This window comes from Mytilus edulis, chromosome 1 (genome assembly GCF_963676685.1).
Source record: "Mytilus edulis chromosome 1, xbMytEdul2.2, whole genome shotgun sequence".
Lineage (NCBI taxonomy): Eukaryota > Metazoa > Mollusca > Bivalvia > Mytilida > Mytilidae > Mytilus > Mytilus edulis.
Window position 1 is genome coordinate 64,807,833 of NC_092344.1, and position 18,633 is coordinate 64,826,465.

Sequence of the window (18,633 nt, forward strand, 5' to 3'; positions counted from 1 at the left end):
AAACGAGAGGCGAAAGATATAAAAGGGACATTTAAGATCAGCATGCTTGATTTCTTGATTGACATTATATTTGTTATGTTTGATAATATAGATGAAGATAGTGTTTTTCAACAACAAAAAAAGCGACATTTCCATGGGAACCAATCGTACTCCTCATCTTACCGACGTTTTCGTTTATCACAAGTCTGACTTCTTCTCCTGAATTCTTATGAAAAGAGAAAAGAAGTTAGCGGCATCCTTTACTCCGCTATGGAGTTCATGTTCTCTAAATGAGTAATTCAAAATATGGCCACTATGGATCGCATCTATCCCTTCGAACCTAATAACTTGATTTAAGTTGATATTACATATAGGATTTGACAATACGGGTCGTTGGCATCAAAACGTTACGACAAAAGAGATAATTTTAGTTTCCCATTGTGAACTTTTCATTTCTATGTAGCAACATTCCCGCAGCGCCTGCGTACGGAGGACAAATCTCCTAGTTGATACAATATTCCAGAGCATGTGTTTCCTATCATGATTCCCTTTATAGAGAGTGTAGCTTACAAGGAATCTATCAAATCAAGAGTTGCATGTGGTTAATTTGAAGTCATCCATTCGTAAAATTTACGCGTTAGTTGACAGTTGGAATATTTGTATCAAAAATGACGATCAATATGTTCCAATTGTTGCGACTAAAATATCACCTTTTCTTCTTACCGAATAAGACATATCACCGGGTTTGTACTGACATGAGGTACACGACGTGTGCCACATGTGGAGCAGGATATGATTACCCTTCCTCATCACCTGAGATCACTCCCATGTATTTGATGGGATACGGATTACACAGTTTTGGGGTTTTATAGTTAGTATTTATGTTGTTGTTTGTCTATTTGTCTTTTACTTTTTGGGTTATGGCATTGTCCGCTTGTTTTCGACTCGTGAGTTGAAATGAACCTTTTAGAATCCTTCGACTCTCTTATACACTCATAAAACAGGTCAAAAAAGCAGGACAAAGAAAACGAAAGACTAAGGATTTCTTATCCCAGGCATAGATCACCTTAGCGGTATTTGTCACAATTTTTTTGGAATTTTGGATCCTCAATGCTCTTCAACTTCGTACTTGATTGGCTTTATAAATATTTTGATATGGGCGTCACTGGTGAGTCTAATGTAGACGAAACGCTCGTCTAGCGTACTAAATTGTAATCCTGGTACCTTTGATAACTACTATAAGCACTTATAAAACCAAATAAAAAACATATTCATATCTAAGAGAGGGCCGAAAGATACCAGAGGGACAGTCAAACTCATAAATCGAAAATAAACTGACAACGCCTGGCTAAAAATGAAAGAAAACAAACAGACAAACAATAGAACACATGACACAGCATAGAAAACTAAAGAATAAGCAACACGAACCCCACCAAAAACTAGGAGTGATCTCAGTTGCGACGGAAGGGTAAGCAGATCCTGCTCCACATGTGGCACCCGTCGTGTTGCTTATGTTATAAGAAATCCGGTAAATAGTCTAATTCGGTCGGTCACATTCATGAAAGGGAAGGGGTTTGTAGTTACGACGTAAGGAACAGATCCGATATCATTTGTGAACCGGTTATTCCATAACGGTCGACCAACTACTGTTGACGTCCGTAAAATTATCAAAGGGATGATTTCGTAAACTTCTATATACATGAACTACAATGAAAACTATTACAATTTTAAACGTCGCAAAGGAAACCAAATTTTCTACAGTGAAACAACTGGTTGTCGTCCGGAAAGATATCACTTTAATACTTATTCACACCCCATCACAGAAAACCTAAACCAGTATATCACAGCGGAACCTTCGTCGCAGACAAAAAAGAAAAAAACTGGTTTATCGTCTTTTGTTGTTATCAGTCGAAAGTATTTTACGGGTCACTATTGCTTTCATTATTTTATGACCATTACTTGATGCGTGCACATCGTTAAAGTGATAATAAATCAATGAATTTTGACACAGAATATATAATGTCCCAGACGCATGTCTTTATCTACCTGCTGTTCGTCTGTCATATAACGTAATATAGCATGTATAGTATGACCTTGAATGATAAGAAACGTCATGCTAGAAGTCGTTAAGTAAAATTAAAACTCTTATCTGGGATTCAAACAATTCATGCATTTATTCTGATACAATGGCTACTAAGTATGAAGAAAATAACTTTGAAGAATTCGGACAATTCAAGGACTTATTAACATGCACTATTTGTCGGAATATTTTGACAGTCCCAAGGCATTTACCATGTCTCCACAATTTTTGTGAAAACTGTTTAAATCAACTATTATCAACTATTTTGAAAGATTGTAGCGAACAAATTTTTAAATGCCCAATATGTTGGAGACCAGTTTCCATGGAAAAGGGGATAAACGATTCTGAGTCATCAGTAATGCAGTTTCCTCTGAACTATTTACTTATGAATATAATAGAACAAAAGGCTACCACAGTGTCAGTGAGCTTTTGTAATTCGTGTGAGCTGAATGGAAATAAAAGTGAGGCAATTTCATGGTGTACTTATTGTAAAGAGGCATTTTGTAAAAATTGTGAAAGATGTCACAGAGCATTCAAAATAACATCGACACACTGCATATTATCCCTGCACGATATGAATGCCGACGAAACAAAATTTAATTCATGTAGTATGATTTACTGTTATCAACATCCCGATAAAATAGTTGAAGTGTATTGCATCGATCATTCTAAATCATGTTGCTGTTTATGCGCAACACTTTCACACCGGAAATGCGAAAGAGTAATTCCTATTAAGGACGCGGCAAAATGTATAAAGAGTTCAAATACTGTGAAGGAAACATTTATTCATCTGGAAGAACAATTAAGGAAAGTTGACGAATTGATGAAAAATCGTGCAGACTGCATGGACATATTTGATAAGGAAACCGATGTTGCTATAAAACAGATGAATGAAAGGAAAGAAATCTTGATAAACCATATACATAGAATATCGGACGTAACATTAAATCGTTTGACTGCATCGAAAAAAGACATATTTGTGTCTCTTACCGATGAAGTTTCTGGTTTGTCAAGGTATAGGGCTTTTCTTGATAATATATATAGGTTTTCCATTGCCTGTGTGGAACATGGTTCAGATGAACAATGTTTAATAAATATTGAGAAAATCAAATCTAAATATTTAGAAGTTAAAAACGAGATGCAGAGCGTAATATCACAATCACGAAAGCCCTCGGTAACCATCGAAGTTAATGATTTTATTAGAAATTTCATTCAAAACTGTAAAACGTTTGGAAATAGTTCATTAGATCTTTTAACAACCAAAGCCTCCTTCGGACTGTCCACAAAGAATTTTGATATCGGAAACATTGAAGTCTTGAAAATCATCCATATTAATGACGGTGGTTTTGGAAGCAGACAAATAAGCGGAATTTTCATGGATGACGCAATTTTAATTACGGATTCCCTGAACAAAATGATTTTAAAATACGATGAAAAATATGTTATACGGACAAGAATGAAATTATCCAAGGAGATAAGTGATATTGCACGCATAGATACGAACACTCTTGCGGTTGCCTCTTCGCTTTGCACAGAAATCTACATCATTAACATTGCTAATATGAGTTTAATAGAGGCAGTTGAAACACTTTCCCCTGTCTTCGGCTTAGCGTATGTAGATTCACATTTTATTACCGCATATAACGATACACTGACTTGGACAACATTATCTGGACATCAAATTAAACAGCACAAGACTAAGGGGGATACATGGTATGTTTCTGCATCAAAAACCAATTCGTATATTTATGCGGACGGCACAAATTCAGTTTCGGTTGTCGAAGACAGAGGGAGAACTACATCGTACAATTCTAAAACATTAACGAATCCAAGAGGAATAGATACTGATTCGGAAGGAAACATTTACATTTGCGGATTTAATTCTTCTAATATTCACCAAATTTCTAGCGCAGGCGAACTTATTAGCGATATATCATCAATTAAATTAGGAATTGAAAGACCTTGGGTAATACGATTTAAACCTCAATCGGGAATTTTTCTATTAACATCATATGATAAAGGAAAATTTGTAATTTGCCAATTCAAATGAAAATAGTTATACTTGTCTGAAATGAAGAAAATACAACATCGTTAATTTTGCAAGACGAAAACAAATTTGACTTAATCGGCGACCGCGAAAACGTATTGCTAGTGACTTGATTTGTGACTATAAAACATGTGAAATGTCAATCTCGGTCGTTTTTATTCAGGCACTCAAAGTTCTTAATATATATTGACCCTTTTGAAAGCGATAAAGAAATCATTTAAACAAGTCACATAAACATATTCTTATCTTGCTATGTTTGTAATATTTGCCATAAGATGTTAATCACAAATCCTTCAATATCACTGAAAAATTCGTTTGATAATTTACTATAAAGGTACTATCAGTTAATTGCCATCGACAAAACAACTATGTCTAATGACCTGAGAAAATATTCCCAATACATAATAATCTGACAAACAGTGTTCCTGTTTAACAATGTGAAAGGTGTTAAATAATAAAGGACATAAAGAGCATAATGTCAGCCTTAGACTCTTCTGCATACATAGTTTGATAAGCAAGACCTTTAACAAATGGTTGAGTTTGCATAAAAGAAACGCGAAAGATACCATAGCAATATTCAAACTCATAAGTCGAGGCAAAAGCCATTTAAAAAAGAAAAAAAAAATCGATAAAAGACGAAACGAAAAATAACAGTAGACAAAAAACAAAATATAAATGCAAAACTAAGCAACAAGAATCACATAAAAAACCAGATATATGGATGTTTCGGTAAGGCAAAACTGATCTAGTACCACTTGTGGCTTCGCTTAAAATGAAAGAAATAATATAAGTAATCAGCATGATACCGTTGATGTCGTTTAAATCTGTTGCAATTTATGTTTAGTGTAAATAGTGCGTTTTCAAATTCCATACAGCGACTTAAAACAATTTCTTACTAATGTGAACATATAACTTAGGTTACTTTTACCGGAAATTAGTGTTATTTCAACTTTCAAAAAATATTCATATACCGTATACATGTACAATGAATTCGATCTTGAAATGCAAAGATAGCCATTTCAAAGAAACAAGATACACGAAATATAAGAAAGGCAATCTTACCTAAAATGATAGGCATTAACTTATTCGAGAAGCGTCAAAACTTAGTGTTGCTCTTGCTCTTCCAACCGGTTTTCACATGCGTGCATGTTTCCATGTTTACCGTCATTGACTACCAATACAGGTTTGATCTCATGCTGACGACCCAGTTCATTTTAGAACAAATGAAAAAGTGCATTTGTCCAAATGGGTTTGAATTATAGATAAAGGTCTGAAAAATCTCAATGAATATCAATAGATCCTGGCGTTGGTTGACATTCAGTGATCCTGTCAATTATTTATTTTTCTAACGCCAAGAATACAAATTATCTTGCGTCCTCAAAAAGATACATAAAATATGGATGAACGTGTAGGTAGTGGTGTACTAATGCAGATCAACAGTTGTAGATAGGGACTCTAGTCATCGGTTAAGATACTCTATATATTGAAGATTTTTATAACGATATTCGAACAGTTATACAATTTATGAAACAGGAATTAAGCTACACTAGCAGTGCTTTTCTTTTGTTCCTCATCCGTGTGCTGTATTCATGTCTCTCAAAGTTTCGAAGCTCTGAATCATTTTATATTATTTTGCCTTCCAAAATATTTGGTTTCAATCACTATTGGCAGGTGCAGTGCCAGTGGTTTAGATGCATTTGTTTACATTTTTTGAATCTTTTTGTTGGACAGAACTAAAACAAAATAAAACACAAGTCATACACACTAGAATTTACGTGCTTCTAAATTCAATGCTAAATCTTAATTTTTTTCTATAGTTTGTCAGTGACTGGTGTTTTTTTTTTGTCGCTTTTTTCTTAGTCACTGTGTTGCCTGTTTTTCTTCGATTCTTTGTTTTTATTTACTGCATTAGTATCATATCCTCTTTTGAGATCAAATTTCCAAAATATTTTTTTGGAATATTGATTTCTTTATAAACATCCGATATTTATTAATGTTTTATACAATTCGTCATTCAAATTTTTCAACGATCCAATTATCTTTCATTAAGCTGCAAACGTATTAAATATATACCCTGAATCATCCCTTTCAAAACTATTATACTTGTTTTTATTAAAATGTATTAATATCTCAAAATTTTTCAATAGTTCTTTCAAAATTTAAATCCCTTATTTATCTTAAAAGTTATTCCGTTATCAAATATTTTCCTTAATAATAGGAGGGAATTGGCATTTACATGAAACCTAGTGGTAATACTGAGTAGCAGGGGCATTAATCAATTTGGATCTTTAAATCCAAAACAAAGAATTTAAGCTAAAACATTTGCATTAACAAGATAGAAAATTATTTTGAATCGATTCTATTTCATCCAATGACAGTTGAGATCAATTATCTTAAAGTGAATCCTTTTATTATTATTATTTCGTATAACATAAAATGGTTTTCCAATCAGTTTTAAAGAATATCATGCATAACACATCTGGACAGGTTGACAATCTAACAAGAAATATGAAGGCACTGCTTATTCTGCTCATAATTCTCCCTGTAAACGCTGTTTTATATTCTGACGGAAAACGTTTGAACGAATATCTATTAGCGAATTACTCAAGACGTTTACACCCTAGAATCAACCTTAGCGAATCAGTTACAGTTATAGTTGATCTTTTCTTGAACTCCGTCGTCGATTTTGATGTTTTAACTGGAATTTTGACGTTTGCAGGAACATTTTCATTATCGTGGGACGATGAACAAATTGGTACGAGATGGAATAATTCTGAATTCAGTGAGATTACCAAGACACAACTAAATGTACATGAAGTATGGGTTCCGAAGCTTTATATTCGAAATATGGTTGAACAAACTTCAATCTTTCAGTTCAGCAGCACATTTGATAGTGAGTCAACATTTGTATCATTTTCGCCAAATGGAACAGCTAGGATAAAGCTTGTTACAGTCCTTCAGATAAGTTGCACCACGGATATTACATTTTATCCGTTAGATCAACACAAATGCGATCTTTCAATCATTACGCTCAACTTTAACAGGACCGTATTACTTAGAACGTTGTTGACTACAATGTTAAATATGCACACCGTTGAAAATTCTGAATGGACTATATCCTCTTCAGTATATAGTGGCATTTCAGCAGGTCCGTTTTCGGAGCCCATATATGAATTAAATTTCACTCGAAAACCATACTTTCTGGTTCTGAATTTAGTTTGTCCATCTATTATTATATGTACAGTAAATAGTTTATCATTCTTGATACCAGTAGCATCAGGTGAGAGATTGTCATTCTGTGTCAGTCTTCTGTTAACATACATTGTTTTCTTAACAACTGTTTTAGACAAACTACCACCAACAGACACAGTGTCTTTGTTTAATATTTTTTTGTTAGTACAACTTATTTATAGTAGTTTGACAGTCTTTGGAATAATAAAAACACTTGAATATTATCATTTCGAAGGCAACACAGTTGTCCCAGTTGCATACAAAAACATTGTTAGATTTGTACTTCGTTGCAACTTTAACTTGAAGATTTCACCGAACACGACGACTACGGCAAAAACATTAACTGAAAACCATTCTTCTTTTAGCACATATAAGAACAATGATGAAAACAAAATGAATCTTACAAGCGGAGACTTGAAAGATAATAAGGATGACACAGCGGATCTGGACAGTGACTACGACAATATTGCATGGCGAGACGTAGCAAGAGCTTTAGACAGGATTATAAATATAATAGCTACATCTGTTGTTATTTTGAACCTGATTTTGTTTTTGATAATAATGATTGGATTACATACAGAATGATCTGAAGCGCAAAGAGGGGTTTTGTATCATACACTAGATTTTCTTTTAAATGTCTTAATAATTAAACAAAATTCAAAATGATTATTTTTTTTAAAATTTAATTTAAAATATGTTGATCTGGGTGTATCATGTTAAGGATGGATTAGGAATAAATCTAAATATTATCGAATAATTAAATTTGGATATGATTGGCCATTCTACAGATAGACTGTAAATCGGTACTAATAAGCACACTTTATGGAGGACTTGGTTGTGTAACCATATGAAGCTTAATTCATACAGAACCTTCTTAAAGACATAGAAAATGTCATCTGCTGAGTCCTTTAATTTCATTTTGAGATGTATTAATGATGTTCTATCACTCAATAACCAAAACTCCTGAAAACAAAATTTGGAAAATTTCTTCTTCTGGTACGCATTTTTTATTTGTCCTCCATATTTTCTTTTAACGCAAACTTATAATTAAAGTCATGCCGAAGTTAGAGGACGCCTTTGTTTCGCTACTTTTGTTTTTGCAGATTTTTTCTTTGCAGTTTTATTGCTACCTTAATTAACATTTTAACGATTTATTAGATATTAATGTCGGAACTTAATTGTGCTTACATGTATATCAAATAAATGCAGAATGTTTATATTGTTATACACAAAAAAGAAATAAATATTTTTCAACATTTAACTGTCGGAAACCACATTTGTGGATTTTTTAAAAATATTTTACTGGAGGAAACCATATCTGTGGAAAAAAATCTGACTTGATACTAAGAATCCATGATGAATGTATAGAACCGAAAATTGGCAAAGCTGGTAGAATCTTGAGAATGTCGAATAGCTAAAAAATGAGGGCTGATTCTAGTTTTAATTCATAACTGTGTATTGCGGTTGGATAAGTTTTTAACTTGAGAGTCTTTTCTTCAGAACTGTCAAAAATTGCTAATACAAAGCATGTTTTAAACAGTCATAGACCAGTTCTGTTTTACGACAGAACTGTCAGAATGAAGTATGGTGTCGAATTTGAATGATCAGCTGTAGAGTAAACTGTAAATATCAGTTGCAGAATTGTTTAGATTAAGGCAACAGTTGTAAACTGATGTTTAAATGTAGTAATAAAAAATTCTTGAGCTGTCAGATTTTGTTCTTAATTATAACAACAATTTTAATTCACGCAATTGACGATACACAGAAGGTAAAAGGGCAGGTTTTTAGATTAATTTGTTATTCATTTATCAGAAAGAGTAAAAAAATCAGAAAATTGTTAACAGCCTTGATCGTATATACGCTATTTTCTCGAATATTGTTTTCCAAAAAAAAGGAAAATGACAAAAAAAAAAGTTTACCTTACATTAAACCATATTTTGATATTCATAATGTATAAACTAGAATTTAACTTTTTGTAAATTAAAATATCACTTAATATGTGTTGATTTGCTGTTATGAAAACCTATGGCTCGCCATCTAGTCTTGTCGAGAAATAGGACTACATACTATGAATTACGTCCCTTTATTTCATTTGCTGGAAGCGTACTAATTTTACTCCAAAATACTTCAGTCTGGGAGAACATGATTTATTTATTAGTTGTAATTGGGTTTGAAATAACTTTAACTAACTGTGATTAATGTTATATCTGCATTTTATTGCTTTTTCTTTATGTTTTTTATCTTTTGTTTTTCTGCTGATTTGTGAGTGAAACCATATTTTACCATTTTCCAAGGTTATGGGATAGATGACAAATATATTAACCCTAAAATATTATGTACGTGTCTGTCCCTTTTTTATATATATAAAATATGTGCACATTCTTATAAAAACGCTAAATAACATATGATTAAAAGTAACAGCGTTCAACAGGAATAGTTTGTTTTTGTTTATATTAGTATTAACTTAAAATTGATATGATTGATGAAATACAATAACTAAAAAAATATTTGACAGGAAAAAAATGTTTAAATCTGTGCTAAAAATCAAACTGCGAGGATCTGTTTTCATGTGCAAATAAACTCATCATAGATACCAGGATTGAAAGTTTACATTTACGCCAGACGCGCGATTCGTCTTCAAAAGACTGATCCGTGACGCTTGAATAAAAAAATGTTAAAAAGGTCAAATAAAATACGAAGTAGAGCATTGAGGACCGAAACCTTCTAAAAGTTTTGCCAAATACAGCTAAGGTAATCTATTCCTGAGGTAAAAAAGCCTTAGTACTTAAAAAATATCATCATTTTGTTAATGTTAATTTATAATTATGAACATATCAATGAAGTGGAAGCATCAGTTTTTCTATGGTATGATAGTCCAAATCTTTTAAAACACTTTTTTTTCTTGTGAACCGCTTTTGAGAGAAAAAAAACCCTGTTTTTGGCTTTAACAAATTTTTATCTTTTTAATGTACATGCAAGGTAAAACATACGACCTAACACTAATCATAATATCTTCTTTGTATAAAAGAAAGTTAGTATATGAATCTTCTAATGTAAAACGGATGGTTTAAGACGAGATAATTAATTTTCATTAATCCAATTATACTTAAGAATGGAATTTCATCCTGATGAGACATAGAACATGTAACAGCAGTTATCACATTATTTGTAGTCTGCAAGTATGGATTTTTATTATAAAACTCTAGAATAAACTATATATCTAACAGCTTTTCATTGTTCGTTCAGAGAAAATGTATTTGTTGCGTGTGAATATTTGATATTGTTTAATACACACGCATATACAGTTTCATTTTAATTGCCATCACATGTTTTTGTCATAATCATTTCTGATACAGAAGGTGTTATTTCGGTAAGAATAATTATTATGGTTATTCATATATAATTTTTTTTTTATTACATCATAATATATAATTATTTGGGGGAACGTTATCTTCGAAACATTTAAACATCAGATATGTTCCTTATGTCATAACTACAATCCCGTTTCCTATTCACGAATGTTACCTACCGAATAAGACCATTTACCCGGTTTGTAATAACCATAGTTACACGACGGGTGTCACATGTGGAGCAAGATTTGCTTATCCGTCCAGAGCACATAAGACCACCCCAGATTTTGGTGTGGTTCGTGTTGTTTATAGTCTTTAATTTTCTATGTTGTGTCTTGTGTACTATTATTTGTCTTTTGTATTTTTTTAGCCATGTTTTTTCATCTATGAGTTTAGCTGTTCCTCTGGTATCTTTCACCCCTCTTTTAAACCTATGTCATGCAATAAGGTACAAAATACATGCAATATGACAAATAAGACACTAATCATCTTCTAATTTAAACCAAGCCGTGTCACAGAGAGATTCATGTCTATTTTCAATTACATCGAAGTCATGTGAAAGACATTATAAATATAGTTTAAGTAATAGTAAAAGCTCAATGATAAGTTAATATTGATATTGAAATAGTCATACAGGTATTATTTGTTAAATAAAAAAGTATTTGAGAGTTGCTACTCCAGAGATGTGGCAAACCCCATTTATTTATTTACTTTTTTTTTTTTTTTTTTTTTTTTTTTTTTATATATGAGTATTATATGAGAACAAACACTTTTATTTTAGTCGTCCGTCATTCCCTTTTCACGGCTATAGATGAAGCATAAACACGTTGAAAAAAAACATTTTATCTTTCTTAGTTTAATAATCGCCTGACATAATCATATATTATAAATAATAACAACGGTAGATATTAATTTAAAGAACCATGCTTAAGAAGTATTTAAAAGAAATATAATTGTTCAGTCTTGTGGTAAATTGCACAAAATAACAAAAAAAAGTTTGAACTATTATTCAGTGATTTAAATAGATATTACAGCATTTAACAAGATCGTGTACTTTTAACATGGAATCATTTTTGAAGTTGATTCACTGTTGTTTGCATCACGTCCAGTGGCAAATATTTCATTCATGTTCATGACGAGAAAACATTAATTTTAAATACAACAAGTACACACCCGTGATATCGCGGGTCCGTGACTGAATTAAAGTATATAACTATGCCTAAGCCTTATTTTAGTAATTGGTTTTGTCATCTGATAAGTCATGTCGATTATAAGATACACAGTTTTCTCTGCTTTCAAATCTTTCTGTTTGAACCCGTCAACCTGGAACTTATCAGTTATTGGAAATAATAATTATTTGGAAAACAAAAGGTCCTGGCTATTCAGGAATGGAGTATTTTTTAATCAACAGCATTGTCCTATATTAGTTATCTTAGAAAGTCTTGCTGATTGCTGAATAAAACTACAATAGGGAAAAATTTGACAATGATTGAATTTAGTAGTGTCAGTCCTTTGATTATGACCCGTGTATATAGCAAAATCCTAAATACACCGTTTGGTGGTGCGCCTGTCAAATGCGGAATGTACAGATAAGGTAACAGCTGAATATACTATTTGTATCGGTATCGGATTCGACCCGGAACTTGTTAATTATTGGCAATATTAATTATGCTGAAAACAAAAGGGTCTGGAGTGGTGTAATTTTTAATCTACACCATTGTCCTATATTAGTTATATATAGAGTTGAATTCTTTGATTTGTCGTTTTTACCCGATGACGGCTGACAAATTGGACCTCGTAATTTTAGTATTATAGATAGGTAGGACTTGCAGTAGTCGGTCGACATTAAGGTTAGACGTAAACTTGTAATACCAATGGAAAATGAGGGTAGATTTAAAAGGATCGACATTTAGCCTTGAAACAGCTCGCCACAGTGGGACCCCTAAAAAAATTAAAGCAAGAGTTTTTACTTTGCAGAGAGCAATGATCCTCTAAATCTACCCTGATGTGGGCCATCATTATTTACGTGTAGTTTCCGATATCATTTCACGCATCTAATTTAAGTTAAATACTTTTAGCTCGCATTAGTAACCATGAGAATTCTGTGAAACTGTATTGTTAATTATGCTGGAGGTTTTGGTGTGATATTCTTTGCGACTGCTCTCCTGGTTGGTCTCGTGAGAGTATGTTCGCATCGAGAGCGGGAGGACTTTGGTCCGAATCCCTACCGGGTCAAACGGCGGGTGACTTGTTTCCCTCCGAACTGATAGTTTGTGAACTTACACGTTAAAAATTCCGTCTCAGTATGTCGGTCTAGTGCAAAGCAGGGTTAATTTTCATATTATATTTCCATTCCATGCTTTTGTCCTGAAAATTCATTCAATTTGTCACTGGACGTCATCCATAATCATTATTTATTTTACCGTTACTATGCAGTGAAGTGTTTTTCTTCTACGGATTTATATTTCACCTTCTATAATTTCCACCGATCGAAATTAAAAAGGGGCATGGAAAACTTTTCAACCAAACATTTTTCTTAATACTCAACTCCGTATTATTTAGTCATGTTGCGGTTTTGGGCTTTTTTGTTCTGTATAGCATGTATATTCTTCTTGCTATTACAAAAATCTGTATGTTGACTCTTAATGTTTTGATTTATGCGTGTCGTTGGGTTGCTGTCGTATTGATGTATACCTTTATATGCGTTTTCAAAACCAAAGGATTGATTGGGTATAGAAATATTGACATCTCTGGATTTCTCCCTTCCGACAGTATATCTTTGCTAAAATTGGGTGCGGCCGTTTAGCTGTTCGGATGTATAAAATATGCAGCCTCGTTTGGTCGAAATAAAAATGTCGTATATTCGATGCCTGGTGTAATGAGAGTTTCACGCTATCTACCTGAATAAATCGTTGAGCGGGAAATACGATCTACGATTGAAATTTCTAAAAAAAAAACCCAACAAAGGTCACCTGGATCATAAAAAAAGTCGCATGGGTGATGTTAAAACATCTTTTGCGCCTTTTACAAGGTCAATTATACATAAAAAAAATAAAAAAAATTTAGATAACAAAACCGATCAATAAGACAATACCTAAAGAATAAACGAAACGGCCAAAATAAGTTGAATCTTATTATAAATTGTTGCCAATTGCAACCTTTTTTTTTTTATCTGATTTTGCTTTTATGACAACTATACCAGATATATATATATAAAAAAATTGACACAGCAAATTTTGCCACCTATACGACACTGCCGTTGCTTTACGTTTCAATATATGAGTTATTGTATGTACTCAAAGGAGATATTTTTCTGTTCTGATCCCCTCCTCCTTGTTTGGCTGGATACAAAGTAACTCCTGATGTGGACTACGCCGGTTACTAAATGTTAACAACAAAATAAATTCAAAGAGAAAACAGTGGAAAGAAATTCTAAAATTTACGCTTAAAAATCAAATAGAAGTAAAAATTAAATACACAAAAAATGGAAAACCGTTTTTAGACAATTATCAACTGAGAACTAATGATTATTCATCACTAAATGAAGCTGATATATTAATTGCTCCCGTAATGTCCAGTGGCAAATATATCACGCATATTCACGACAAGGTGCAAAGTGAATCGACCTGAAGCAAATGATTGACACATAACTAATATATAGAGTTTGCTAGAGGTAAAACGTATGCTGTACTAGAATAAAGTTGAAACATGATCAAAATCGTAAGTTAAGCTATTAGCCCCACTTTTTTTCTCCACGGAAGACGCACGCCAAAAAGAAAACGACATGAATTTACGATCAATAAAGCCCACTTAAATTTAATGAAATATGGACAAACTTTGTAAATAAATTCCTATTGCAGCCAGCATTTCCCTGTTTTGGACAGGTTTGTGTTTCCACTCAAATACCGTCTGATTATTGACCGAGGATATTTTAAAATCAACCAAAAGCACTTTGATGGTATTTTATTTTCCATTCCCATTATGGACCCCTTGCATTTAAGAGGGCGTGTCTAATTAGTCATGCACGATTAACTTTTAGTAAATTGAACCTGCAACTTAAAGACCTACACCGGGTTAATAAGTTCGAGGTACAATAAGTAAACAAAAGAAAGCCTATTTGAAATGGGATCGTCCCAAGTATCTTAAATAATTATTTTGCGTTGAATAACAATGAAAAATTTAATTGTTTGAAAACTAATTTACTTTCAAAATATTACTTTTATTCAAGCCACTTCATATTTTCCCTCATGTACCGTTGACATATTTACGGCAATGATATCACTTCTTTTACCGTCTCTGGCTAGGCATTTAAAAAAATATGAACTCCTCAAAAGATTTGAGTCTTTTGATATGTGAGACCATCTTGCCTTTTAGTGGGGTTTTTGTTGCTCAGTCTCAAGTGTTCTATGTTATATTTTGTTATATTTTTTTTTTATTTGTCTTCTGATCGTTTTTCTTGTCATGACATGGCATTGTCTTGTGTACTGTTATTTGTCTGTTTGACTTTTCTTTTTTTTAGCCATGTCGTTGTCATTTCTTTTTTCGATCTATGAGTTTGAATGGCCATCAGGTATTATTTTCCCTTCATTTAGTGACGCTTGAATTAAAAACCGGACAATTAAGCACGAAGTAGAAAAACGGTACAGGAAAAATAACTTGATGAAGTTTGCTGATTACGAGTAGGAACATCTATTCCTGGAGGTAGAATAACTAATGAATTCAAAATAGTTTTAACTCCGTGTGATATTATCTGAACATATTCTAAACAGTCTGTTTCCAATTTTTGTTGTAAAGACAACATCGAGACTAAAAAACAAAACAAGGGCTCTATAAAAATCGGAAAATTCTCATACCTATTGTTGGTCCATGATTCAAGAATTCAATCACACTTGTCATTTTGTTTTATTTATGTTAAAAATGACACAAATAAACCAAGCCATATAATAAAAAAGCTAAATACATGTTACCTTTTTGTTTTAGCCTAATTTATAATATTTAATGTAATGCATTTTTTTAAATTTTTGAACCATATGACAAATTATACGTAATTTAAAAAAATGATTTAAAAGTATTGAACAATTATTTCAAATATTTGTTTCAAATGGAGAGGTAGAACTGTTTTCCTGGATTATTTATAAAAAAAAATACATATATACAACGTAGAGTTTAAAAATCTTGAACGAGAATGTTATTGAAATTTCTTTTTTTATTTAAGCGAAAAAAAAACCCCACAAAACAAATGTTACTCCCAAGAAATAATCATGCCTAGGCAATGATGAAAGGTCGCATACACTCGTATACAGTAATGATAGTTCCTTCATAATTAGCAGATACAAAAACTCATGAAAGACACTTAGTCACTTTGCGTTGAGGCCTTAACTAATTCGAGTGTGTCTATTTTTGGTGTTGGATTGTGATGGATTTTGTCGGATTATGTAATGTATCCGGTTGTTTTCTGTAATTGGTTAATACATCAGTTTTATCATGTATATATTTTATATCGTCATTTTATAAAATTTAGTGTATGCAAAAGTTTAAATTATTCTAAATAATATGGATGTTCTGGTACCTAACAGAAACCCTGGCCGTTTTTGGCACAACTTTTTTGAACTTTTGGTCCTCGATGCTGTTCAACTTTGTACTTGTTTTGACTTTCAATCTTTTATATCTGGGCGTCACTAGTAAGTCTTGTGTGGACAAAACGCACTTCTGGCGTATTAAATTTTAAACCTGGTACCTTTTGTTAGCTATTATTCGTGTGTTTCTTTGTCAAATATGTTCTCCTATTTACTAGTATTTGTATTGTAGTCCCGTACTGTTGTGTTGTCATTTTGATGTTATATTTAACATGGCCACGAAAGAAGGAGGTTTGGCATGCCACAAAACACATTTGTTTTCTTTAAAAAATTTCCTGTACCAAGTTAGGAATATTGTCATTGTTATATTATAGTTCGTTTCTGTGTGTGTTGCATTTTAACGTTGTGTTTCTTTTGTGTCATTTGTTTTCTCTTTGAGTGTGAATTCACATTATTATAAGACGTGTCACGATACTTTTCGATCCAAAAGTCATGTATTTAGTTTTGAAGTTATATTTGTTATTCTCATCGGATTTTTTCTTATGCTTAGCTCGTTTCTGTGTGCGTTACATTTTAACGTTGTGTCGTCATTCTCCTCTTATATTTTATGCGTTTCCCTCGGTTTTGGTTTGTGACCCGGATTTGATTTTTCTATCGATTTATGAGTTTTGAACATCGGTATACTACTGTTGCCTTTATTTAGTCTAGCCTGATAATTTGATACAATAAAATACTTTAATTTAAAATAATAAATGTAACATAAATTCATCCACAGTTTAAGAGTTCTTTTTTTTTTCATTTTAATAAAACAATCATTTTGATGCTGGGAGTTGGTATTCTTTTTTAGCTCATCTGGCCCGAAGGGCCAAGTGAGCTTTTCCCATCATTTTGCGTCCGGCGTCCGTCGTCGTCGTCGTCCGTCGTCCGTCGTCGTTAACTTTTACAAAAATCTTCTCCTCTGAAACTACTGGGCCAAATTTAACCAAACTTGACTATAATCATCATTGGGGTATCTAGTTTAAAAAATGTGTGGCGTGACCCGGCCAACCAACCAAGATGGCCGCCACGGCTAAAAATAGAACATAGGGGTAAAATGCAGTTTTTGGCTTATAACTCTGAAACCAAAGCATTTAGAGCAAATCTGACAGGGTTAAATTGTTTATCAGGTCAAGATCTATCTGCCCTCGAATTTTCAGATGAATCCGACAACCCGTTGTTGAGGTTGCTGCCCCTGAATTGGTAATTTTAGGGAATTTTTACTGTTTTTGGTTATTATCTTGAATATTATTATAGATAGAGATAAACTGTAAACAGCAATAATGTTCAGCAAAGTTAGATCTACAAATAAGTTTACTTGACCGAAATGGTCAGTTGACCCCTTTAGGAGTTATTGCCTTTTATAGTCAATTTTTAACCATTTTTCGTAAATCTTAGTAATCTTTTACAAAAATCTTCTCCTCTGAAACTACTTGGCCAAATTAATCCAAACTTGGCCACAATCATCTTTGGGGTATCGAGTTTAAAAAATGTGTGGCGTGACCTGGCCAACCAACCAAGATGGCCGCCATGGCTAAAAATAGAACATAGGGGTAAAATGCAGTTTTTGGCTTATAACTCAAAAACCAAAGCATTTAGAGCAAATCTGATATGGGTTTATCAGGTCAAAATCTATCTGCCCTGAAATTTTCAGATGAATCGGACAACCTGTTGTTGGGTTGCTGCCCCTAAATTGGTAATTTTAAGGAAATTTTACTGTTTTGGGTTATTATCTTGAATATTATTATAGATAGAGATAAACTTTAAACAGCAATAATGTACAGCAAAGTAAGATTTACAAATAAGTCAACAGGACTGAAATGGTCAATTGACCCCCTAAGGAGTTATTGTCCTTTATAGTCAATTTTTAACAATTTTTATTAAATTTTTAAATTTTTACTAACATTTTCCACTGAAACTACTGGCCCAAGTTCATTATAGATGGAGATAACTGTAAGCAGCAAGAATGTTCAGTAAAGTAAGACGTACAAACACATCATGATCAACAAAACACGATTTTGTCATGAATCCATTTGCTTCCTTTGTTTAATATTCACACAGACCAAGGTGAGCGACACAGGCTCTTTAGAGCCTCTAGTTTCTTCAACTATTCACAAAATTATCGGTACGAGATAATTGTAACCATGTTTAAATAACACTTTCTTTAGAAATTTGAGAAACATAGCAAATCATGTGTTTATTTACTTCAAAAAGTAATAATTTCGAAAGAGACATATTAACACATTTAAAGGTCTTCGCAAAATAAAAATAAAAAATGGGTGTCTCAGAAATAACACTTATTAAAGTTGTCAATGGTTGTGACAAAGTTGGATC

The 18,633-nt window shown here is 32.6% G+C and overlaps 1 protein-coding gene across 1 annotated transcript; it reads left to right on the forward strand.

Moving 5' to 3' along the window:
- The first annotated feature begins 2,161 nt into the window (after positions 1-2,161).
- LOC139519830 (uncharacterized) lies at positions 2,162-4,498 on the forward strand. Its single transcript, XM_071312111.1, has one exon. It carries the CDS (start codon positions 2,166-2,168, stop codon positions 4,107-4,109), a length of 1,944 nt encoding a protein of 647 aa, XP_071168212.1. The 5' UTR covers positions 2,162-2,165; the 3' UTR covers positions 4,110-4,498.
- The last annotated feature ends 14,135 nt before the right edge of the window (positions 4,499-18,633 follow it).